General features: G+C 47.1%; 2 protein-coding genes across 4 annotated transcripts in view; one reads left to right on the top strand and one right to left on the bottom strand.

Moving 5' to 3' along the window:
• The first annotated feature begins 8,447 nt into the window (after positions 1 to 8,447).
• On the top strand, positions 8,448 to 17,655 carry PNOC (prepronociceptin). The gene is made up of 2 exons (XM_046655879.1): positions 8,448 to 8,573; positions 17,254 to 17,655. The coding sequence occupies exons 1-2, from the start codon at positions 8,448 to 8,450 to the stop codon at positions 17,653 to 17,655; spliced, it is 528 nt and encodes a 175-aa protein (XP_046511835.1).
• Positions 17,656 to 22,512: 4,857 nt separating this feature from the next.
• Positions 22,513 to 26,271, bottom strand: part of ZNF395 (zinc finger protein 395) — a 28,963-nt gene continuing 25,204 nt past the window's right edge. For all 3 annotated transcript variants that reach the window (XM_046656294.1, XM_046656295.1, XM_046656296.1), the window contains exon 10: positions 22,513 to 26,061. In XM_046656294.1, the coding sequence (XP_046512250.1) occupies positions 25,950 to 26,061 (112 nt within the window). In that variant the 3' untranslated portion in view covers positions 22,513 to 25,949. The remainder of the gene's footprint in view (positions 26,062 to 26,271) is intronic.

The following is a 26,271-nucleotide window of genomic DNA, read 5'->3' as shown; positions in this document are numbered from 1 at the left end:
ACTGCCTGGCTTCTTATCAAAACCTCCCAAAGAAATTGCTGCTCTTTCTCACTGCCTGTGGGTGGCTGCTGCACGCACCCTCCTTTTTCACATTTATAAAGTGTGGCAGGGAAATATTCGATACACTTCCACTGATGGTGTGATACCTTTAACAAAAAGGATTAGCGTCCATTTGGTCTTGCTGGGTCTTCTGTAGGGGAGGGTCTCAAGCGCTGCCTTGTAAAGGAGCAGCCTTCACCGTTCCACGTACTGACCCTCGAGGGCGCTGTGGTGCAGCCTGGGGGCGGCTTCTGGGTGCAATTTTGTTCTCCGCAAGGCGGTAGCCCCTGCTTTATCAGCTGAAGGCTGAGGGTACTCGGGGATTTAGAAAATGCAGGAGATTTTGCCTTGTGAATGAAGGGAGTAATTGCAGCATTAGGCTCCTACCCGTGCTCTCTGGAGCCTATGACAGGAGCTGTCACAAAGCTAGTCTGTATTCAATCAATCAGGTGTTTATCATCTACACTCCACCAAGCAGGGGAGGCGCGCGGGGGCTTCGGGGGGATTCAACAGAGGTGATAATAACAGCCCTTTACATTCGTACAACGATTTACATCTTAGCGCTTTCACACCCATTATCCCCGGCGGCAGCCCTGGGAGGTGGTGTCATTATCTCCGTGTTGCAGTCGAGGAGACTGAAGCTGAGAGGTTAAATAATTTCTTCAGGGCTGGCAGAGAGAAGACTGAGTCCCATCTTCCCTGCTTCAGCGCCTCTCCCGCTTCGGGTCGGGGGTGCTTACAAACTAATGGAGTGGGGGTGGGGCAACACAAACAGTGAAACAATTAGAGGACCAGGCAAGCCTGGGTGTAATTAAGTCCTAACGGGCGTCGTCCAGACAGCGGGTGCTGGAGGAACTCGGGGGAAGGAGCGCTGGCTTCAGGTTCCGAGGATTCTAGTGGGGCAGAAAAGGAGGTAGAACTTGGATGGGTCAAGGGCTTTGGAGAGGGAGGGGGCTACTGGGACGAAGGCACAAAAGGTGGGCAAAGGAATTGCCATTTATTGAACCTACTGTGTGCCAGGCAGTGAGCTCAACTTGTCTACATGGTGCTAATACACATATGCACACGCGCGCGCACACACACACACACACACGCGGGGTAGAGATGTGAGGTTTAGGGTAAGCGTTCTATGGTTTTATCAACGTGGTTCACTGAGCCTCATCCCCCAGCCTACAGGGCCCAGAGCCCAGGAAGGAATCTTTGAAATCTTCTTTTCTGGTCTGGATGGAGCTCCCTATCAGCTATCCTGGGGGAGGGGGGGGGGTGCCGGGCGGGATGGGCCCTTCTCAGAAAAAAGGAGTCATCGTGACAACAGCTTGCAGTGGCCTGAATGGTTGGGAACTCATTAGGCAAACTGGATTTTCTAAACACTTTTATTTAAATGTCTATAGGTGTTCCCACTATCTAACATGAAGGTTTCCTTCTAACCACAAACTAGCTGTGAGATTTGGGGCACTCCAATTTGAGGGACAACCTGATTTTCTGGGCAATTCCCTAGTTAGGCTACGATCACATTCAGTCTTGACTTTCCATGTGTCCTGTGGTTTTTCAAATACTGGCTGCTGCGTCGGCATGGCAGAAACGCAGCATGGCCAGCTCTGAAGGCCCTGGCTTGGCAGGGAAGTGGAGAGCTTGCCTCCGAGGAGTCCTGGGTCTTGTGAAAATGTTGCTGGATCACACATACACCATCCAGGGCTCTGCCTTCCACCACAGCTCAGAGCCAACCGCCCCTCTTCTCTCACTTGTCTCTGCACTTCCCCGCCCCCACTCCCCATTCAGCTTTTCATTCATTCAGCCAAGAAACGCGTGTGGCATTCCTGATAGGAGCCGCGCAGTGCTGAGAGCTGGGAAGACAGACCCATCAGACTGTCCTCAGCTTCCTCAGAACTCACAGTGTCGTCACTAGATGTTAGCAAGTCTAGGCCAGTGGTCCCCAGAAGGGACGTGGGTGCCCGACGATCCACCGGACTTCAGGAAATTGAGGCTTTATTTTTTATGTTGTTCTCTTTCTTAATTTGCACTCTAGTTGGTTTTATAATGTATACAACCTACAAATAAATAAATTGGGAATTTGTGCTGAAAGCTGATTGCTGGAGGTATACAGTTAAAGAAGCGTGAAGATTATTGGTCTAGATCCATGGCTCTTTTGCTCCTCTGTATTTTCTAATCTTTTTGAAAAGAACGTTGAGTGATTTTATTATAAAAGTAAATAAAAGCTTTTAAAAATCCATTTTAACAGGATACGTGGACCCGTTGGCTTTGAGCAGAAGATCAAGGTTAAGAGTGATACATTTCCACTCTTTCTTTGTGGCAGCCTGAGAGGAGATGTATCTGTGGCCCCTCCAGGCCCTCTCCTGAGCCCCCAGCTGGCCTGCTCTCCTGGCCTCTGCCCTGTGCTGCCCTGAAGCTGCTTGCTCGTGAAACCCTCATCTTCTCTCCCTCTTCCCTCCTTCCTTCTTGCTTCCCTTTACCAGGAAATCACAAATATCTGGCCACTTATAAAATCAAAAATATTCACTATCTCCTCCAACTGCCTCCTTTTGGAGAAGGAGAAACTGAGGCCCAGAAAAAGAAGGGGCCTTGCTCAAGATGCCCCGGGTAGCGACAGAGCCCGAGCTAGCAGCTGGGACTCCCGTTTCCCTCCCAGGGCTCCCGCTCGTTCAGCGCTGCCCAGCACCAGGCCTACCTGGTCTGTGGAGGGAACTTGCTTTGGCCTCCACCTCCTCTATGCCCATTCCCTCCTTCCAGGTGGAAATTTAGAGCAGAAGAGGGACCTTTTTCAACGTAAGTGTATTAGTCAGAGGAGGAAAAGAAACTCAAGAGGCCTCCCTCAGTAATAGCTCGTGAAGAAGTAACAGCTCTGTGTAGGAGGCCTATCTGCAACGGGTCAAAGAAATGAGGCGTGTGAAAGACAAACCCCCGTGCTGGTGGGCAATGAAAACTTCCTCTGAACTGGGGAGAGGCAACAATAAAGAGATTGCTATCAGAGGAGCAGGAAGCCCAGAGTTCAGATCAAAAGGAGGTCCTTAGAATGAATTCACCCATGCAAAGACTGCCAGATAACTGCAGAGACCATTGAAAGCATGAGCCTGGAAATCAGTTGGGTTTGTCTCAGGGCTGCCACTCTAAGTTCTCTCTCCTCCGTCAAGCCTCAGTCTTCTAAACTGTAAAATGGGGATAATAGCATTTACCCCACAGGATGGATGCTAAAGCAGCTAGCCCAGTGCCTGGCACATAGTACTCTAAATAGTTACTATTAAATACAAAGAGACAGTCTCAACAAGATTCCACCAGAATTTGCCAGCCTTTCAAAGCAGCACCAGTGTAGGGAGTTTAGTTTCCCAGAACATACGATTTGGCATCAAAATACCTGAGTTTGAGTCCGGGCTCTGCTATTTATAAGCTGGATGATCTTGGCAAGTTGCCTAACCTCTACGAACTTACGTTCATCTCAAAAGGGGGATAATATTAACCCTAGATATAGGGTTGTATGTGGATATAAAAATCTTTTGTAACCTGTAAAGAACACTATCTACACATGTGGTTCATGAGAAGGATGGGGACGCACATACCTCTAGCGGGAAGTCTGCTCCTCTTCCCTTCACCACTAAAAGCACCAAAATTACAGGCTCTCTCATAGGTAATAAGACAAAACTCAATTAACTTTTAGCTTCAGCTAAAGCTTCATACGTAATTCTCCAAACAGATAAACAACTAATTATATTGCCCTTAGAAGCAAGATTACATGCAAATAGATTAAGGCTGAAACACAGTGGTATGTTTATAATTTATAAACAGTGAGGCACAATTAGATTTATGAGGTGTCATTACCGAACTAAAAGGTAATTAAACGTTTCTTTATTCAGTACGAGATGTCCAGATTATAGAAGTGTTAACTGAGCTTGGCTCACCAGTGAAATGCAAGCCATAAAATTCAAACACGTTCAGGGAAGTTTTATTTACTGTCAGTATCGTACAATAAACAACAACAAAAAACTGTTGTTACCCCCAGTTTGCAGTAGAGAAGACTGAAGCTCTCAGAGGGGAAATACTTGCCCAAAGTCACAAAGTGTAAAGATCAAACATAAATATAACCCGTGAATTAACTAATTACTTGCTTTCACCTTAATTGGCATTAACTTATAGACAGAGCAACAAAAAAAGCACATAGATGTTGTCAAGACTTCTTAAAAATGAAAAACTTCTATTGAGTTTTCAATAAACTTCCAAATCTAACCTAACCTAGAACACAACCATATCAAGTGTTGCAAGGAGCATCCAAAAGTACAAAATGTTGTCCTCTTTTTAAAGATAATTACATATATTTTGAGCTTTCATTTATATTAATCTTATGTAAATATCACAAACCGCCAGTGAGATAGGACTGTGCTGTCATTCCCATTCTAAGGATTCTTTGAATTGCAGAGGAGAATGAATAGCGTTGAGTATGGATGGTTTTTAAATAATGGGTGGGGTCACCTGTTAAAAGTGAGGGGTGGGAGCTAGAGAGGGAGCGAGGTGGGAAAGTGGAGGAGAGGCGTACCATGGACTAGTGCGGAACCAAAGAAGGCCCACATTTTACATGCAAGAAGGCTACCAAATCGAACACATGCTAAATGTCCCAGGAGTTCATTTTCTTTCTTCACCTCACCCTAAAAACCCGTTTACCCAGAATTTGAGATAACAAGTATCAGTCAATCCAGCAAACATTTCCCGAAAGTGCAAGTTGCCCTGGTTAACGAAGTTCATGAAAAACCTCAGCCAGAGAGCATTTCATTAACATCTGTCACCACTTATCAGCTCAGCCTATGCAAACGTTCTGGATTGCGATTTTGTATTAGGAAGGAAAGGCAGCAGTTTCTTCTCCTCTCCTTCCCTTTCTTCTGTGACATACAGGCACTGCCATCATGTGGCCGTAAAGAGCACAGCCATGCCATTCAGGACAAATTCTACAAAAATGTCTCCTGACTAGAAAAATTGAAAGTCAGTAGAATAAGAAATATAAAGGCAATTCTCAATGTAAACAAAAGGCTTATTAAGGTAGTCCTAAATTTAAGACATTTGCTTATATGGTGGCTGTTTGGAACTCAAGATTCATTTTCTCTTCAAAAGAACCTGTAAGAGGGGGCTGGCTCCATGGTCGAGTGGGTAAAGTTCCGCACACTCTCCTTCGGAAGCCCAGGTTTGCGGATGAGGGTCCCGGGCTCAGACCTACTCCACTCGTCAGCCATGCTGTGGAGGCATCCCACAGACAAAATAGAGGAGTATTGGCACAGATGTTAGCTCAGGGCAAATCTTCTTCACCAAAAAAAACGGACCTGTAAGTGGTGATGAGCTTCCATAGCTTGTCTACCAACACCTAATTAACCTGTACAAACTTAGCATATAGCACTATTCCAACCATGCCTCACAGCCGTTTGTAACACATGTGGAAGTTCAGCTTAGGATGGCATCTTGCCTTGCCCTGAAACAAAACTAGTTCATACGCCTCCCTTCTCGAACTGAACAATTAGCTAACGGAAGCTTTGTCAGTGACATAGGTCCTGAAGTGGCTCCCGTGCTATGAGCATCCCGGCCCCCCAATGAGGCAGAGGCTCCTAGACACTCCTCAACCCTACACTTGCTAAGGAAAAGGAAGATGGCTCCTGAGATACTCCACTGTCATTTATCAAACATTTTTAGCATCTTCTAAGTGCCCTGTGCTGGGTGACAGAAAGACAGAGGACCATAGAACATGATCTCTGCCCTTCAGGAAGTCACAGCCAGTAGGGGAAATAGACACATAGTCCAAGCTTACCGTGCAGCGTGATCAGTGCCCTGCGAGAGACAGTGATCGAGTTATAGAGTGAAGGCTCTGTGTGGGCTCTTGCTTTTCTATAGTACTTGCCATGTGCCAGGTGCCATTTTAACTCCTTCAAACATTAACCCATTAATCGTCACAAGAGATAGGTTCTATTACTGTCCCATTTTTACAGATGAGAAACAGAGGTTGAGTTGCAGACCTGGGATGTGAACCCAGGCAGTCTGTAGTGACGAGCAGATGAGAAAATGCTAATCATGACAACTCTGTGACAAAGATGTGTTGTGCCTGGTTGACAGGCAGGCCCCTGAGCCTCCCCTGCTTCTGGCTAGGATGTGCTGCGTCCCAATGCTGCAGAAGCAGAGGAGATTCATCTAACGCAGACCAGGATTGGAGATGGCTTCCCAGAGGGCATAAGTCTTGAGGTGTGTATGAAGTATCAGTTAGAGACAGACGTTCTGGGCAGAAGGAAGAGCAAGTGCCAAGAAGTCCTTTCACCAAGGCATTAAGGACCCAGTAGAGCTGGGAATTATACATGCTTCACTAGGACAAGAGGAGGCACAAGGGCAAGTGATGGGAGACGAAGCTAGAGAAGTGAGCAGGAGCAATGCTGAGTCCCAACGCGGGTTATAGAATTATTTTAAGTGAGAAGTGACATCATCCAATTTGGAGATGGCTTGGTGGGAAGCCAGATCATTAGGCAGACTAATTAGGAGGCTATCACAGTAACCAAGGCAATAAATCTCAAGTAAGGTACTGGCCCTCGGGATAGAGAAGAAACACTGCGTTTGAGATATATTCATTTGTATAGATGCTCATGTGCCTCAGCCTGGGACTCTCATAACCTGTAGGGTAAAGCTCAAACCCTTCAGGATGGCAAAGCAGACCCCATTCCTCTGGATCAAGCCTCTCTTTTGGCAGGGGGCTTCCCTTAGAGAGTGCAGGCAGGTGGCCCCAGCACACCAGCCCACTCCCTATCCCCTCACAGGCTATGGTTCTGACTCCTCTATGCCTTTGAAAAGGCTGCTTCCTGAGTCTCTCAGATACCCCCTTCCTTGTCCTCTTGGCAAACTGTTACTCGTCATTCAAAACCCATCTCAAATGTCACCTCATTGACTTAAACAGTGATTGAGCATCTGCTAGTCGACATCCTCTTGGTATGAAATGTTTAGATGATGCACAAGAGCTGGGGTGGTCTCTCCATATGGCCACTGGGTGACCTCAACTGCAGCATCCCCTTCCTCCTCCTATTGACTTGCTCCATTTCACATCCATCTTCTACCAGTGCTTCTCAAACTTCAGCATCTGCACAAATCACCTGAGGATCTGGCTAAAAAACACAGATCTAGAATCAGTGGTTCTAGGGTAGGGCCTGAAAGTCTGCATTTCTACCAAGATGCCAAGTGATGCTGATGATGCTGCTCACACACTGCATTTGAGCAGCAAAGCTTATACTTTTCTCAGTATAGTCTGGTGAAAAAGCCATCAAGGCAATTATTTTTGTTTTCCTACACTGAACTCTTTTTTTCGGTAAAATTACGTACAGTGAAATGCACAGAATTTAAATGTACAATTCAATAGTTTTTGGCAAATGTATACACCCCTGTGACCTACAGCCCAATCAAGAATATTCACAACATGTCTAGAAAGTTCCCTTGTTCCCCTTTTCTCTAAATCCTCCAAGTAAAGATGGTTCTACAGGACCCAAAATGATGCAGTCCAACGAAATAGCTTTCTGATCCAGGAGGCTTGATCACAGGATAAATGTAAAGAGGAAGAGGAAAAACTGTGCATCTTTCAGGCCATCCTGCACAAAGAATATAAACTACTGAGCTAACTAACTAGTCATCATTAGAGCTATCCCCTTAGAATAGTTTCTTTGTTCATTTTTCAATAAATAACTCCACACACCTTGTTCTGTGTTTTGCGTGGACGAGCAAGGTGAACATAGCACTGGCCGTGTGCTCAGGAAGCTAGCTCACATCTAGCAGGGGAAATGGACAAGCAACTGGCAGAAGCCTCCAGGAAGAGCACATTCTGGGACGTGGTCACTCCTGGTCGGGGCTGGGGAGGATGAGACAAGGTACATGAGTAACTCGTAAATCTCACGTTTGACGCATCTCACTCTTGCAAGGCACTTTACAAAACTTTCCTTGCGGATCTCATCTCATCTTTGCAACAGCCCTGTGACAAGGCAGGGACCACTATTCCCCTTTTATAGCTATGAAAACTGAGACTTGGAAAGGTTGTCTTAAGGTCACACACTGGTAAGCTGCGAAGTGAGGCCTTTAGCTCCCCGGAAGCACTCGTGCATGTCAAGGCCAGCCGGGTGGCAGGAATCGCAGAGGTGTGCTCTCCCCAGGAGCCCAGACACTAGTCCCTGCATGACCATTAGGCCTGGCTGCAGGAGCAGACCACCTGTGCCCTTGCCAATCCATTTCCTCCTGGGAGGTGAATCTTGGGCCCTCACACCGTCCCCTCCAAAGAGTATCTTTCTTGCATCCCCTGTGCGAGGGCCCCCAGCCCCTACTGGCCCACACAGAATGGCTGTTCTAACTGCCACCCACCCTCACTTGTGTTTTAGCAACTGGCTCCCGGCTCCTGCACCATGAAAATCCTGCTTTGTGACCTCCTGCTGCTCAGCCTCTTCTCCAGCGTGTCCAGCAGCTGCCAGAAGGACTGCCTGGCCTGCAGAGAGAAGCTCCACCCAGCTCTCGACAGCTTCAGCCTTGGGGTAGGTCTGGGAGCATCGCTGTCTTCTCCTCTCTCCCTCCTCCAGAGCAGATCCAGAATGAGAAACTAAGGCCTCACCTAGAGGTCATGTGACTCACCCGGTGTCATGTGATCAGCAGGAAACAGACGCAGGACTTGAGCATTTTCTGAACACAAACCCCGTCATCTTTCCACTTTACCACATTCAAATAAAGACCTGCCCATGCTGCCATTTTGTTCTCATTATTAAAATAATGTATACGCATTTTAGAGAATTTAGCGAATTCACAGAAGTATAAAAAATGAAAATTAAAATCACCTTTAAACTCACTAGAGAAAGAATCCTAGTTTTTTCACTTGCTACATTATATCAGGATAATTTTCCTGTGTTATTAAACATTATTTTAAGTAATTTCTTTCTATGAATATAGTATAATTTAACCATTTCCCTCCTGTTGAGTATGTATGTTGCCCTCCATTTTTTGATATTATAGATAACTCTACAATAAATGCCTAAAGCCCGCTTATATTTTAAATTTTGAATTTGAGGTGCAAGTCCTGCATTAAATTTCTTTTCATTAAATAAGGTACTTTCTCAACTGCTTTCATTTCCGTCTAAATAGTTACTCCTCTCCTATCGAATCCAATACAACAATTATTTTTTCTTTATAGTCTGAAAAACTTTTTTCAAAAGATGCCATGTTTCAAACTCCTCAACCTTTAAAAACAACTGAAAGTAACTACTGTTCCTTAAGGCAAATGGACAAATATAGAAACCAAGCATTCGTGTTAGGCTAACGCTCTAAGGATGAGCAGACGCAGCCCCGACAGACCCAAACACCAAGCTCTTCCTGCACTGGCTCCGGCTTCTCTTTGGAACAAACATCACCCCTGATTGTTAAGCACTAGTGACCTTCCCAGCCCCTTGGACGCCATGACCTTGGGTTGCCTTGTACTGAGAAGACGGAGGCCAAGAAATACAAATTCTTTCCAGCCTCCTTACCGCCACCCTGGGCTCTGTCTTTGTCCTCCCCACCTGCCTCGTCTGTGCTCCTGCCCCTTCTTCCTCCTCCTTCCTTTGTACCCTTGATTTTCCTGCTGAGCATTCTCCTTCCTTTTCCCCTTCCGCCGCTTGCTCTTTCCTTCCCTTCGTTGTCATGTTTCTTGAAAGATTGCAACTTTGACTCACTCACTGCTCTCTCGGAAGTCACCAGCAACTCCTAACCACTGAATCCTGGGATCGATTTGCTCCTTGCCCTCTCTTGGCAAACTTGCCTGGCTCTCTTCTCCACTCTGACTCTCCTTTTTCTGCCTCCTGTGGGGCTCCTGTTCCTCTCCCTACCCACTAAACATAAGTGATCTCCAAGATTCCCTGCTTCTTACCTCTATGTACTCTCTCCCTCTGAGATGCCATACCCATATCCCAGGCCTTTGGCTCCCCTCAGGTGACACAGAACTCCCAAAGGTACACTCCTCCCTTCCTCTCTCCTGGGCTCCAATCACTTTCCACACTTCCCACGAAATCTCGCCTTCCTTTCCTGGCCTTCCCTCTGCTCCTGGAACTAGCCCTGCCATCTTGTGCGAGCCTCTCCCTCCTCCCTCAGCTAATAAATCCCCCTCATCCTTCAAAACCAACATTGTTTCACCTCTTACAAGAACACTTTGCTGATTCTCCACCTGCCCTCAATAGAGCCAGCCTCTCCATCCTTTGTGCTCTGCAGATACTTGTATTTGCTAGTCCATCTCTCACCATTAGGTGCGCACTTCCTTTTCTGATGGTTCTGGGGATCCCAGCGTGTAGCACAGTCTGTGGTACAGAGAAGTGCTCAATAGGCATGTCCTGTGGAAACGGTAAAATTGCAAGACCTTTCATCTCCGATAGGTATGTACATCCACAGCAGACACTGCAGAGATTTTTACGTTGGTGTCTTTGGAAACCAGTAAAGAATTTGGACCATGTTTCCATTTCTCCATAGCATCTTAAATCTCTGGGTTTAACACTGTGAGTTACTTCTTTGAAACAAGTTAGAAAATGGCCAGTTATAGCCTCACAGTGAAGGATGAACCCCTCACAGTGCCTGCTGACCCCCAGGGGACCTGGCTGCCTGGTTGTTTGGTTTCTAGTTTGTATTTACTTTTAATCTATTTTTAAAAGTTTTATGAAATGCCTAAAATGTAGGCAACCACATCTCATCTCCAAATATCACAATCCTTGGGTCTGTCCACTCTGTGAATGATGGGGGGACTCAGATATTTCAGCCAAGGCCACCTTCCCAATCCCTCCATGAAATTATGCAAGCCCGAGCTATTCCCAGAACCCTCTGGACCCTTGGCTTCATCAAGAATTTCTTTATTTCTCACTCCAGGTCGATTAGGTATGGTCCAAGTATGGCTGGCTTTTTGTTAGACTATAATTTTGGTCAGTAAATGACTCGCACACCCAAACCCACTGCAATGTCCTGGGCTTTCACCTAAATATGGATGGTACTTACCCCATCAGCTTAAGTAGAAGAAACTAGATTCACTGATTTGCTGTAGAGACAAAGCAGAAGGTAACCCCCAAGAAAGATCTGTGGAAATTTATTTAAAACTTCTTAAAGCTCTATTAATAGCAAAAGACCAACTTCTGGTCACGCTTTCTATCTTCATTATGTGAAAACTCAGTGGTTGATTGGCAGTAGGAGTTCCTTACACGTTTTTCTTTTGCACTATTCATCTGCTGGCCTGTTCGTGTCAGCCCTTGGGTATTCTAGCAGCACCTCCTGAAGGAAACAGCTCCCAAATCTCTCTTGGTCAGAAGTGGTTTCATTCTTTAGTAGCAGAAACTTGACAATCTCAGTGACCTTCTTCTGCTCCTTCCTAAGGGCTCCTGTGCCTGTTTCCCTAATCTTTGATCCCAGACATCCAAATGGCCCTTTGCTCAGTTTCTCCACAAGCCCAGCTTTACAGATCAATTTGGCACCAATCTGAGACTTCCAGATGCTCAATCGAACTCTGGCTTAATATAGCAATGCCATCAGCGTGGGCTGTGAAAATGTGTTCAGCTCACTTAATAGACCATTAACCCATCTCTGTAAAGAGGCTGCTGGGTCCCTCAGACCAGAGGGTTACGCATTAAGCTCATATGTCCATCTGGTGCTACAAATGCTCTTGTGAATTTGGATTCCTCATATTTGCCCAAAATTTTCTCCTAAATCGAAAGTTGAGATGATTTTGTTACTACCTAATTCATCTAAACAGTATGTCAAGTCTCCATACAGGCTATGCATCTGGTTTGATCACAGAATTTCATTTTCTTGGATTGACACACAATCTAATTACCATCTGGGCTTAGAAACCCAGGGGCTCACAGATCTAATAGCCTCTAGGTTTAACAACTTCCACCTGTTCCTGTAAATTGAAGGAGCAGAACAACTCAACAAGCATTGGGGGCTCCAATTCTGCAAAGCTTGGACCGATTGTGCAAAGGTCCATTTCAGCTCCAAAATTCTACACTTCTGCTGGATTTCCCAGAGCTACCCTGCTTTCCTGCTTTCTCTTTGACTCTGTAGAGTAGGGTTTCTCAGACTCACCACCGTGGACATTTTGGGCTGGATAACTCTTTGTTGTGTAGGGGGGCTATCATGTGCATTGCAGGATGTTTACCAGCACCCGTGGCCTCTGCAGTAGCATCCCCCATGCCCACCATGTGACAACCAAAAATGTCACCAGACTGCCAAATGTCCCCAAGGGGGCAAAATCGCACCCACTGCTATAGAATAATAACGCAATAGGATAATTATCTGAAATAACATACTACAGATTGGTTCTACGTGATTTTCTTCAAAGTGTTTTAGGAGAAGGCTAAGTACAGACCCCAGTGACCCTTTGGAAGAATCTCTGACCACTGTGTTCCATGATGGCTTCTTCCTCCTCAGAGCTTGTTCCAAAGCAGAATTTCTCAGCATTGTCCAGCTTCAGAATCACCTGGGGGTGCTTGCTACAAATGCAAATTCCTGGGCCCCACCCTTGGCTTCTGACTCGGAATCTCCAGGGGTGTGGGCTAAGACTTTGCATTCTAACAAGCTTCAGTAGTGATTCTTAAAGAACACTCCAGTCTGCAGCTATCGTTGTTCAAAAGTCCGCCCTCTTCATCTGTGGAAGTTGCCCACGATTCTTTCATATCCAATGACATTGTGAGTGTGAAAAAGTGGTTTCTCTATGTACCTCTGCCGAGTTGGCACTGATGATGTGTTAGTTCTGCCAGCATCTCTGAGGAAAATCCAAACGGAAAAGACTTGCTCAGAACAGCCACAGCTTGAGTATCAGTAGGTGCCAAAACCACCGCCTCTGGCTAGCAGGTGGGCTTGGCAGAGGGTGCTCCTTGGAAGCCTTACCAGTGACGGTAAGTGGTACTCCCATCGGATACTGTCTCTTTCTCTTCTCTGGTCCAGCAGAAAATGAGCAACTTTCCCATCAGAACCTTACCTTTTGTCTCAGGATCCTTATTCTCTCGTTAATTTCCATTAATCCGTATTGCAAGCACACAGAGGACATTGAGTAGGAGATGTCCTGGGTTGGGACTCGAAACTTTTGAGCTCTTGTTCGGGTTATACTGTTTTCTAACAGTGTAGTTTTGGACACATTACTAAACCTCCTCCTAAGATGCAAACATGGACTACATCAGTGACTTCCAAACCTAGGCAAATTTCAGAATTACCTGAACTTTGTAAAAATGTTTTAAACTGTGGTTCTATTCCTCAGGGATTTAGCTGGGTTTTGAAATTCTGTGTTTTTTAAAGTTCTGCAGGTGATTTGGATTCACACCCAGGTGTAGGAGCCATTGAACCAGGTGTTGCCTAAGGGTCCTCCTAGCGCTAGCATTCTATGCAACGCTTTGCTGCTACACAAGAAGAGTTGGGGCTGGTTCCCAGTATGGCTAGTGGGTGACTTCAGCTGCAGATCCCATCCTTTCTCCTGTTGATTCCATTTCTCATCCTCAGTATGGTCTCCACTTCATATCCCAGGTATTAGGTGGCTGGAATGCATATAGACTCTCCCTACAGCACAACTTACAGCCAAGTAAAGAGGTCCTTAGCCTGGAGTCCATGGGTTTATAAATCTATGAGCCCTTGGCCAGCCCCATGGCCGAGTGATTAAGTTCACGTGCTCCGTTTCACAGGCCCAGGGTTTTGCCAGTTAGGATCCTGGACACGGACCTATCGCCGCTCATCAAGCCATGCTGAGGTGGCGTCCCACATAGTAGAACAAGAAGGACCTACAACTAGAATATACAACTATATACTGGAGGGCTTAGAGGAGAAGAAGAAAAGAAAAGCAGATCTATGAACACTCTAAAATTGTATGCACATTTGACATGAGTGTGCATTTATATGGTGAAAGGGTGGGTCCATAGCTTTCTTTAGATTCTCAAAAGAGTTCATGACCCACAAAAGGTTGGGAACCCTGGTCTAATGCGAAAGACAAGTAATCAGGTAAACAGAGAGTTGTACAGGGTGACAAGTATGACATCAGAAGCCTTTACCAAGTGCTGGGGCGGGGGATGGGGCGAGTTCCCATTGCAATAAGCTGAAACTCCTGTTCTTTCGGAGATTCTCTTTCTCGTCCTTTTTCTTTTTTAAAAGAATTTTCTCTTTTTCACACTTAGCTAAGCATAAGGTGACTTCTTAACTGATTCGACTCAGGTTGACAAATCTCTGTTAAAACCCCACTATTTACTAGATGCAGAAGATTCCTGTAAATGATCTTAGCATGAGTAAGATGAGGTCTCTAATTTGCCATAATCTGCCTTGTGAGGTATTATAATTATATTAACCACATAAATTTCCACAAGAGCAATACAAAGTTCTGTGGGAACACAGAGGCAGGAGAGAGCAATTCTGGCCAGGGAACTAGAAGAAGGTGTCATAGAGGAGTCACTCTGGAGCTTGGCTGGCCCCAAAGGATGGATGGAAGGAGGTCATTCCCAGCGGGAACATAGTGAGAAAAGGCATGGCAGGGCCAGGGGTAGGGGTGCAGTGAGGAGGAATCAGAAATAAGACTGAAAGATGGGCTGAGACCAGATGGCGGAGGTACTTGAATGCTCCACTCAGGGGTCTGGAGTTGTTTTTTGGACAAAGACAAAATATTGGACAGTTGTGGGCTAGTAATGATGTGACTAGATCTATTCTTCTGGAAGACTATTCTGCCAGCAGCTGGGGTCAGAGATGGGGCGATCAGTTAGGAAGCCACTGCACCCTAAGAGGTACTTAGGCAGAGGGAATGGAAAGGAGGGGCAGGCTTACATACCGGTTGGATGGCATAATGGGAGTCGGGAGGAGGGAGACGCTGAGGATATGCCCAGATATTCTAAACCCAAGTCAACTGGGGAATAAGGTGACATTCAGAGACAGACACAGAGAGACTGAGCAGAAAGGCAGACTTGGGGTGGGGAAAGTATATCAGATAAGAAGCAAATTCACCTGCTAGTAACAGAAACCTAAAGTAACAGTGGCTTAAATATGACAGATTGGATTTCTCATAAAAAAAGTTGGGAGGCAGGCAGTCCAGGGCTGGAATAGCAACTCCACTCCATCACCAATGTCCCAGATTCATTCTCTTTCTGCTTTACCTGTAAATGGCTGCCATCCTCATATGGCTTCTATCCTCTGAGTCACCTCTTGGTTTCAAGATTGCCAATTGAGCACCAGCCAAAATGTCCACATTCTAAGCAGGAGGCTGGAGGAAGTGGAACGATGTTCTTCCTAGCTAAGTCAGCCCCCTAGTTTCCCGGAAGTCCCACCTGGTCACTTCCATTTATATGTGTTTGGCCACCTCTGGCTACAAAGGAGGTTGGGAAACATACGTGTGGCCTTCAGGAAGAAAACAAGCATTCTGTTAGTAAGGAAGAGGGGAGATGAGTATGGAATGGGCAACTGGCAGCCTCTGCCCCAGAAGGGAAGGTGGACTTCATTCTTAACAAATTTCACTTAAAGTGCTGGTCAGACAATTTGATGGGGATTCCAGATGGAGATCAGAGTCTGAAGTTCAGGAGATATCAGATGCTGGACATATAGACCTGGGATACCCTGAAAAAGTGATGACCAAAATCACAGAAATGAACAAAGTCACCAAGGGGCAGATTGTAAGGAGAGAGGAGAAGAAGTTTAAAGTCAGAATCTTAGGAACACAGGAGGAAGGAGCACAAAGTCTGAGATGTGAGTGCAATATCAGAAAGAGAACTTTCAAGAGGGTGTTGTCTGCATTGCCAAATGCTGCAGGGTCAAGGAGAATGAGGGCTAAGCAGGACCATTAGGTCCCGTGACTGGGAAGTCACTGGTGGTCCTCAAGAAGGCAAAGTTAGTGGCATGGATGAGGGTGGGAAGCATACTTCAAGTTGAGGAGAAAGTGGAAGATGCTGCCGTAGAGGCGTAAGTGCACATCACATCTTGGAGAAGCCTGGCAATGACAAAAGGGGGTCAGGGTCAAGGGTGGCAAAGCCTTGCAGGAGAAGTAGGATTGAAGGAGATCTTTCTAGAGTTTGGTGGAACAGCCTGTGAGGTCTGTGATTTAAGCTGCATGCACATCTCACTCCTTGGTTAGGGATCAGGTTAGAAACTTGCCAGTAGAGCATCTGTGCCACCCTGAACACCTGGCTGAGTGTTTTTGACCCCCAGATAGGGGCTATGGGGCACACACACCAGTCTTCTCATGTGCCACAGAGAGCAGTAACTCCTGGTGTCCTTAAGCCAGGCAAGAGTTCCAAGGTTTGAGAAAAGACCCTGCAGCTTCATGGTGCCCATGGCGGCAAGGTCAGGCTGAAGTAGGATTTTCATCTGGTTAAGGTCAGAAACACAGAGAGGAGCATTTGGGGTAAAGCCAAACCAGTAAATAGGAAGAAAAGTTGGAGTCAGAGGCTTCCAGGAGACCAAATCAGAGACAAGAATGTGAGACGGTGGGGCCCAGGTCACGACGAGTCAGAAGGGGATGGGGAAACATCGTGGTCAGGCTGGTGGTCTAGACGAGAAGTGGGAGACACCTGGAGAGGCAGAGCAGCGTCACAAGTTCCCAGGAGCCTGGCGAGTCTACTGGATTGCATCTCATGGTCCCTCTTCCTCATCTGGAACCAGATTGTCCAACCCGCCTAGACCCTTGACCCTCACTTTCTATAAATCATGCACAGATGATGATGAATAGTGTATGTAGGGTGAAGAACTAACACCACCAAGGTTGATCTTTACCTGGTGACCTTAAAATAACCATGCAGATTTAACTACACACTTTGACATGCCCAATTTCTTCAGTCAATCTGACCTCCCCCAAGCCTGATAAAAGAGCAAAATAAAATCCATCTTTATGGGTGACCCTCACAAGCTGTGTTTGGCTCCAAAAGCCCAAAAAAGGCTATAACTGGGTGCAATTTTGGTGCTCTCATTCTGCATTAACTTGCTGTGTCACCTAGGGTAAGTTAACCTCACCTCTCTGAGCCCCAGGTTTCTTCATTTGTGAAATGGTGGAGTTGGACCAGATAGTTTTCTGTTTCCTTCCAACTCTGAAATTCTATGAACCTAACAAACCACATGTAAAACTGCTGCATGGTACTTGAGATGCCTCAGAAGTGCTTGCGTTACAGACATAGATGATAGAGGGACTTTATCTTCTCATTGCCTTGGACTAATAGACATCACTGGTCTTTATCCTTCCTCCCACCTCTGTCTTTGCAGGTGTGCATCCTCGAGTGTGAAGGGAAGGTCTTGGCCAGCCCTCTCTGGACTCCATGCACCAAGGTCATGGGCAGGGGCTCCAGGCAACTCAGCTCTGCTGAGTCAGAGCATGTGGTGGCTGCTCTTTACCAGCCAAGAGCCTCCGAGATGCATCTGAAGAGAATGCCTCGCATCAGGAGCCTGTTCCAAGTGCAGAAAGGGAGAGAGCCTGGCATGGATGAGGCTGGAGAGATGGAGCAGAAGCAGCTGCAGAAGAGGTTCGGGGGATTCACTGGGGCCCGGAAGTCTGCCCGGAAGTTGGCCAACCAGAAGCGGTTCAGTGAGTTCATGAGGCAGTACCTGGTCCTGAGTATGCAGTCCAGCCAGCGCCGGCGCACCCTGCACCAGAATGGTAATGCGTAGCCGGAAGGGGAGCCCCTCCCAGCTGCACCGTCCACTTCAACCCATGAGTGAGTTGAGCACGAATGAGCTGGGGGCAAGAAGAAAACTCTTATCCCCACTGTCTTAGCCTTCCTCCCAGGCCTGGAAGCACATTAGCCCCCAAACACATACACAGACCCCACACCACCTCAAGGTGTTCAGCTCCTGGGCGGCCTGGGAGGTAAACTCACCTCCCCGCCTTATGCCCACCCTTTCTCTAGGGAGCAAAGATTTTCCTAGGATTGCTCCTTGAGGCTGACCACTGCCATTTAGAGATTGGTTACCATGGGGATAATAGTAGTATGTTAAGATAACTAATTCCTTTATAGCTCTCCAGGAGCTTAGTTACTATGGGGACAGTTCAGTGGACCAATCCTCGTATCTGGTTGCCGTTAACAACCATTCAGCTCACCTTTCCTCAGAGACGTTCTCTCTACGAACCAAGAGCTGGACCTACCCGTAGCCATTTGCAAAGAGCCTGATTTCTGTGGCCGTGATATTACTATTTTACCTTCAAAGACAGCTTGGCTATCCCCCATTCCCTCCTATATTTTGAGGTGACTGGATTCCATGAAAACCATTAAACTTCCCCACTCCTCTCCAGTCAAGGAGTTCTCATTAGGACCTGGAGTTACACTTTCTGCTTTTCTTTCTTCCCCTCATCATTTGCCCATCCTACCGCCTTGCCAGAGATGAACTGATTCCTTGCAGTCGATGGCATCATCGCTGAGTAAGGCTTTGAGAATTTAGGCCAACTGACCTGGCAGCTTTTAGAATAGGGACTAAGGGATCATTATCCTTCCTCACTTTTTGCTTCTTTCCAGGTGCCATTTTTGTTTCGGTTTTGTTTGCTTGTTTGCCCTTATTCCTCTGTCCTTTCTGGTCTGTTCTTGCCCCCATGGGCATGCTTACTCATGCATCTGTATTACATTTCAGATACTAAACCTCAAAGACCCTAATTTATTGCCCAGTCATTACAAACTCGACTTTCCTCAGCCCATCAACCCATACATAACTTTGAGTGGCATAGGGAGCTAGTATAGTGGAATGTCCTAAAAATCTAAGAAAATCCCAACCATCGAGCATACGTGCCTTAACTCATATAAGGGAATATGATTATCTGCAGAGTCTCATGCCTCTGCCTTAAACAGTCTAGAAACTCACCCGAACAGAAAGAACGAATCAGTTGGTCAAAAACATTCCCAAAACATTCCCCAAGTGAGGCTTTCCCCTGACTCAGACGCATAAAAGAAAAAAGTCTGCATGTGCGCTTTTATTTTTGTTTCCCATACAAGAAAGGTAGCCAGATCGTTGATAATCTTCCTTTAAAGTATATTAATACATGTGTTAATCTTTGGCACCCACACTTCAGCACAGAGGCAGCCCACGTCACTCTTTGCAGGTAGGCCAGCTTGTTTGCAAAAGGCGCATTGCCAAATATGGACATATGTATTAAGTTGTAGGGAGAAGGCTGCTGTGTTTATTTTAGCAGAATGACTAATCTACAAAGGCGCTGAATTAACCTGCACTGGTTTTGAAGTCATGCTCTTGGAACCTTAACAAGCATTCTGTTTCTTCCTAAGCCGTATCTGTGCAGTACCCACGAGCAAATCTTTCAGAAATAACATGGATTTAATTCTTTCGAATCTTAAAGACATTTTTCTTTAAAGTGGCTCTTAAGGAACATTGAAGCTCATGTCTAAATCTGAACTGCAAACATTTTCTTTACCTAAAGACAGTTTAAAATCAGTCACATTAGGCACAATCAATTTACTTTTTTAAAAACTATTTGAACCCCTATTCAGGAAATTGGTTTTTCTAATTCTTCTATTAAGCTTCCAACTGAAAGGCACTGAAACAAAACTGGAAAGTTCTTGATGGAAACATTGGAAACATTAACCAGCTCATTCAGATATTATTGGTTGCTCTCCTTTCTCCTGCAACCATCTCTACTTCTTCTCTCCACATACTCATGGTTGCTGAGTTCTGATATGGATATATATTTACGAGTCCGTATCGGGCAGCTTAAACCCTACCTCTATTCACCTACACACACCCCAACCAGCCCTACACTGGCTTGAGATTTCCCCATCCTGGGGGCCTCCTGTTGCCAGAGCTGTTGTGGACTTCTGAGATAGCCAATACCAATGTATACTTACAAGGCTGGAGGGAATGGGGCTCCCTACCACGGGAATGGGATAAAGAACCCTATTTGGGAAGTGTAATGATGTCCTGGCCAGGACGAACATAGGGGTGCAGGACTAGTCCTAGACTGAACTGTGAAAAGGGCACACTGGTCTCGGTATTTGCTGTCCCTACACTGCTGTCCTCTCTTCTGCTGCCCTGAGCCCTGACCCTTCCAGACAGTGGGAAGTGAACAGGTTCATTCATGGTGAGGAATTAGTGAAACCAGGCTTACAGAGCACTCACAGTATGAGGAGGCTATTTAGCCTCGAGAAATGAATTACTACACATGGGTTCCAAATGCCAGGGACAAGAAAACTGTTTCTGGGCAGGGGGCCTATGCCATGCATCCCAAGGCCCAGCCCACAGACCCCACCTTGACCCTTAGGCCTGCCAGTGGACTCAGGGCCAGGGAGAGCAGGCGTGTAGAGGGAGTGAGGGAACCCTTCTTGCTGCTTCAGGGACTATCCATTCAGTTGGTAGCTTTTCCTTGCCTCCTTTCCATTGCTCGGTCACGAGGGCCAATAGGAGTGAAGGGTCAGGAAAACTATCAGGTTTGCCATTTTAATCATTTCTGTCTCCCCAGGTGTCCGGGTGATCCCCAAAACAGCATGTCTCCAGCCCCAGACCTGCCGGCCGGGTACCAGGATTCCCTCTTCCCCAAGGCACTGAGGCAGGCTTTGCCTCCAGGTCTCCGCCCGCAGAGCGCAGAAGCTCCTGTCTGGTTGTCTTCCCCCCGCCCCCCGCCCATGGCATGTTTCACGACACCCCTGTTGCTACATCAGAGTGTATTTTTGTAATTCTCCCAGCTAACATTTAAACAGCCCCATCGTTCCTTCTCACCTGCCTCTTCCCCCTTCTAGGGGTGGGTTAAAGGAACAGGAAACCAAGCCTGGGGTTTTGACTCGTCACTGCCATAACTTGTTTGTAAAAGAGCTGTTCTTTTTGACTGATTGTTTTAAACAGATATTTCTCCATTAAACTTCTACTGAGCAAATGGTTAATAAATTGGTTGGCTGTTTTCAGTGAAGTGAGGAGCACAGACTCCAAACACACCATCAGAGCTGCCTCTCGGGAGGCACAGGCAAAAAGCACATGGATCTTCTTTATATAAAGTAAGACAGGGCAACACCCCACCTGCGCTGTGTCCCCAGATCCAAGTGGGGGTGGGAGTTGATGTCCACAGCTGTGTGAATGGACGGGTGGCCTAGAGGGCACAGGGTCTGCAGAACCTCCCTGTGCACGTCACCATCACAGGCCAGTGAGTTGCTGGGCCCCACTCCTGGTTTCTGACTCAGTACAAATCTACATTTTTAACAAGTTCCAGGTGATGCTGATCCTGCTGGCTTGGGAACACCGGAATGGGTTCCAATTAACATGAAACATGTTAAGACGTGTAACTACCAGAGTTCAGCCAAGAAGCATTTGGCACACCCAAATGGCGTAATTGAGGAGAGTCAATCATCTACAAAATAGACAGGGATACAGGCAATCAGTAAGGGATGGTGAGGCCTCTGCGGAGGAGTGGGGGAGCTCTAGTAAGGGGGGTTACTGGAACCCCATGAGAACTGCAGCTCCCTGTAGCTCTCAGTAGGGAAATAGCCACTCACACTGTGCAGGGCGGAAGGGCCAGTTGACACAATACCCCGACTTCTCTCTCCTCCGGCCCTTCAAACTCCAGCCAGGTGTCTCCTGTTGGTCAAATCCAACCAGAAGCGGGAAAATTTGGGTTTCCTCAGATGAAGCCTGGGAGGGCCCAGGGCTGCCAACGGAGAATGGCCAGCTCAAAGGCAATGACCTGATCTGAAGGGGGCTCGGGCAAACTGCAGTAGAGCAGTGGATTCATTTGGGACTTTCTTAGAGAGATGGGGTGAGGAAGGACAAAGGAAGTGGGAGAAAGAAGCCCTCTGTTCTACCCCAAGGTAAGGAACAAGGCCAAAGACAATCTCCCACACCCGCTTTACAGGCTGCTGAGCTTGACCGACTTCTGCTGTGCTCAAGTTCCCGGGTCTTCTCAAAGTGGCATCACCTTCACCGTCGGGCACTGTTAGGGGTCCCTAGAACCCGTGCCCAGAGACGCACCATGGTCCTAGAAGCTGAAATTGCATAAAGCAGTCCCAGTGCTGCAAGGGTGGGATGTTGCTTTCTGCTTCCAACACCCTGCCCACCTAGGCCAGCTTTTAAATTAGCCATTTGGGCCAGCACAGTACGCAGAATCAATGAGTTCAGGAGTGGCCTGAGCCGCTCCCTGGGGTCAGAATGCATTCCGTAGGTAAAGGGTGGCGTGTTTTCTCCCAAGTCACTTGCCCACTCCCCAGCAAACTCAGGAATATGGCCAAGAGCACGCTCCCGACTGTCAGCACAAGCAGTACAGAAAATAGTTACTGCCTGGACTACAATCCTAGTGCCATTATTTCCAGCTTATGACCTTGGGCAAGTTACTTAACCTCTGTGCCTCCCTCTCTCCTCTGTCAATGGGTGTAATAGCACTCCTTCATATGGTCATTTAGGTCATCCGTGTAAGCGCTTGGCCTGGTCCCTGGTGATGTCACCTAGTGTTTCCCAAGGTCACATGCTATCATTTGTTTAACACTAAGGACAATGATAATCTTATCCTTTGCAAGGGGAGGGGCAGAGGGACAGGCACACATTAAATCAGACAATGTACCATTTTATTCCTTATAAAATATATTTCATATTGTTGCTGTAAAAACATTACATTTCACATTTTTAAAAAAATTTTTTTAACAGTAAAAATAATACTTGGAAGACAGCTGGGGAAAAGGCGCCAATTATTAAGACAAATTCACAGATGGGATTTATCTCCCTCTTCTCTAGTTTTTTTTTGTTTTTCTTTTTCCTTGCCCCTAGTAAAGTCAGAACCCGAGAGGACCAGAAAGTAACAGGACAGATTTCTTCAAGAGCTTCCACATCCAAATCAATAATGTCCTCCAAGGAGTCAAGCTATAGGCTTACTATCACTATGCGGATGCTGCTCAAAACGCTCTCTGAAATTACAAAGTTGCTTTCACAGCCAGCATAAAAGTCACATAACTAAATCCAAGTTATTTCACTCGCTAGTCAGGCCTCGTGCACCAGACCACAGACACTACTCGCTGGACTCTCTCTGCCCTGAATGAGCATGGGTGCAGACTCAGCATCATTAAGGCTGCTCAACGCAGGCACCACATGACTCCGAGGTAATGCCAAGAAATCTCTTGAATAAGGGTAACATCACTGGAATAGTTTCCCAAAATAACTGCTTGGAAAATCAGTCCTGTTAGTTTCAAACGCACACCTGTGGCATCTTACCTTCTAGCAAATGTTGCTGCCCAGGTGGGCTGGGAAGTCGGGAGAGATACAGAGATGAAGAAAATAGGCATGATCATTGGATCAGTTCACAAACCACCCCGCCCTCCGAGAAGAAACAAATGGGGCCACCCCAAGGACAGACCACACGTCAAGAACCAACACAACAGCCACAAGATGGAGGAGCGAGAGGAGCGAGGCCAGAGGAGGCCACCACCACCACCAAAAAGGAGAGAAGCGCAAATGCAGACAGGGAAAGCTGCACCAAAACAAAACAAAAAAATAATAAAACCACCTCGGCTTTTAAATTGTTTTCATCTATTTCTTCTTTCTCTCTTCCTTTTCTGCCCTGTGTACCAATAACATGAAAAGCCTACCTCACTTAGAGAAAATCTCTTTATATATCCAGTTATATCTACATGATCCAAACCGAGGGGAAAAATTAACACAGCTTTTCTAAAGACGAGAACCAGCAGGAGCCCTGACTGAGAAGGGAAGGGGAGACACCACTGGGCAGACTCCCCTCGTCCCCACGCTCCTGCCCCTCACCGATAAGACCTCAAGGGGGACACTGTGGGAAGTCAGTACGGTCAAGACAGGCAACAACCTGCTGTCCTCTTTCAATTCTCAGGGAGGCTGAAGAGACAGGAGGAAGAACCCTGGGCCACCTCTTGCTGGCCTGGCTTCCAGCTTTACCAAGGGACAGATTCCACATAATTTTTACTAAGTTATAAAAATATACCCCATCACCACCAAAGACACCCATCATAAGAGCGTCTTACCCTCTGTCACCAAACCTAGGTCACCATCACCCTTCACAACATCAGGCCCCGAGCAGGTCTGCAGGTTTTCTAACACTCAACAAGTCCCGGGCTGAAAAGCACCTGTGCATTCCCCATGTGAAGTGGTCAAATGAGCTTCAACAGCCAGGTATTTCCACCTGGGACCAAGAGGACGACCTTGATTAGAGCCAAGGGTGGACGCTGCTGCCCAGTCCCCCCAAAGAGGTGGCTTGGTGGGATTCCCTGAGCCCCTGACATCTGGGACATAGGTCCAGGACTGGTACCCAAGACAGCTGGGAGGGTGGTCACCTTCAAGCAGGCCCTGAGGATCCCCAAACAACTCACGATTAGGAGAAAGGTGAGGTTCCCACACAAAACCGTGTCCTCCCTTCGGGGCTCAGCGCGCCCAGGCTTTATTAATCACTGGTTAACATGGCACTGAACGCCGGCTCCATCTCCCTCCTGCTCATCAAGCACAGCTCTGCCTATTTACCTCCCAAGCAAGCGCAGTTCAGGCTCCTCTCAATTCCCAAGGTCTCCAGAAACACCAGGGGCTGAAGCACCAGGAGCTGCTAATCCAACCCCAGCTCCTCATCACAGGAGCTCCCCAGGACTCTTTAACCTTCCCCATCCCACCCTCAGGCAAGAAATGGTGCTCAACACGTCTCTGGGAAGGTTACACTGACTCAAACTGACCCTCCTCATCACTCGGACTGGACCAACACTGGTTAAAAAAAAAAAGAAGAACCTTCTTACATTGACCCAAGAGTCCGGTCCTACTTGTCACCTTAGGAAGAAGATCAGATTGCCCCCAAAGAAGCAGGTGAGCCAATGGAACAATCAGCCACCTGTCAATTCCCTCTCCTTCCTAGGGCCACGCTGCCGTTTACCTTTCCATCTTTCTCTTCTCTCTCCCTCTCCCATGCCAGCCCCACCTGCAGCCTTGGGAGGGAAATGGGAAAATCCCTGGTGAAACCAGAGACAAAGAGGAACCTACCACAAGGTCTCTCATCGAAAAAAGGGAACTTTAATCAGATAAAGGCTTCTGAATATACTATAAAAGAAAATAAAGTGTTTTAGAGGTGTCATTCCATAACTGGAGAGAGGGAACGTCAGAGGGAGTCGACTCACTCAGCTAACAGCGGAGAGCTTTCACAGATACTAAACGCTCTACTTTTTCCTCAAGGAAAGAGGAAAGGATGATCAAGGTAGTGTTTAACTGCCGCATTTCAAAAAGGGAATTTGGACTAGCCTTTTGGCTCAGCTATTTGGGGACAGTCTTTAAAAACCTATTAGTCTGGGCTTTGAGAAGAAGCCATACAATATTTGTTGGGATGCAACCCAACGTCTGAGGAAACCCAGATTCAAACAGTCGTCACCAAGAAAGGGCTCTCCTTTTACTTCCATGGAAGCTGCTTGGTGAGGACAAGCTCTCCCTTCTCCCCGATTCAGGCGGAGAAGAGGGGCCAGCGGCACCTTAAAAAGCGCCCAGATACCCCCACTCTGCCCACCCCATCCGCGGCAGGTCCTGCTCTGAGTCATCAGCCAGAAACTCTTTTTTAAAATAAAGTAAATTCATCTTGCTCACAGTCCTTTCTGGAAGAGTTGAGAAAGCAAAGAATTCACCAACTCAGCAGGAAACAGAACGAGCTGTTCCTTCTTTTGATACGTACAAACTAATCCCCTACAGAGACGGGATGTGGGAAAGCGAGAGTAATTAATTCTTTGGTCTCTGGTTCGCTGCAGAATAACCTTGGTCAGTTTTGGCTCTCTCCTATTTTAGGGGAAAAAAGTATTTTCCTTTCTTTTTTTAAAAAATGAAATGTTCCCACAAGGGAGGGAAAAATGCTTTAAGTATTAAACCTTAACCCATAGAGCCCAAACTCCCAACGCCCGCTCTTTATCTTTTAGGTTTCTGCTGAGGGCTTGTGGCGCGTCTGCCTTTTGTCATCTGGCTGCAGTCAGGGCCAGGAGCAAAGAGGCCGAGCCGGCTGGACAGGTTCAGTCCAGGAAGCGCTGGCAGGCCTTCTTCCAGCGGCAGGCTGTGCACCACTGGTCCCGGTGCTCAATGCCATACACTTTGCGGCACTTCTTAGCCTCCCCGCGGGCTTTCCTGCCAAAAGAGAATAATGAGGGTGCAGTCACACGCTGGTGCTTAGAGCTGGAGAGCAGCCAGGCCGAAGCTGTGTGAACAAGCCGACGCTGCAAGGGCCAGAGGACTGGAAGCCTCCCCCAGCGTCCAGGGTGTCCTCCAGCTGGGCTCCCCTGGGGGACCTGCCCTGGAGACCAGGGTCAGGGGGCGCTTGCAGTATAGATGGCGGGG

Source organism: Equus quagga, chromosome 3 (assembly GCF_021613505.1).
Source record: "Equus quagga isolate Etosha38 chromosome 3, UCLA_HA_Equagga_1.0, whole genome shotgun sequence".
Taxonomy (NCBI): domain Eukaryota; kingdom Metazoa; phylum Chordata; class Mammalia; order Perissodactyla; family Equidae; genus Equus; species Equus quagga.
Note: the sequence above shows the minus strand (reverse complement) of the source record. Positions and strands in the feature narration are given on the sequence as shown.

Coding starts and splice junctions, on each gene's coding strand:
- PNOC (XM_046655879.1), top strand. CDS start 8,448: ATGAAAATCCTGCTTTGTGACCTCCTGCTGCTCAGCCTCTTCTCCAGC. Junction 8,574..17,253: donor TCGACAGCTTCAGCCTTGGG/GTAGGTCTGGGA, acceptor CTGTCTTTGCAG/GTGTGCATCCTCGAGTGTGA.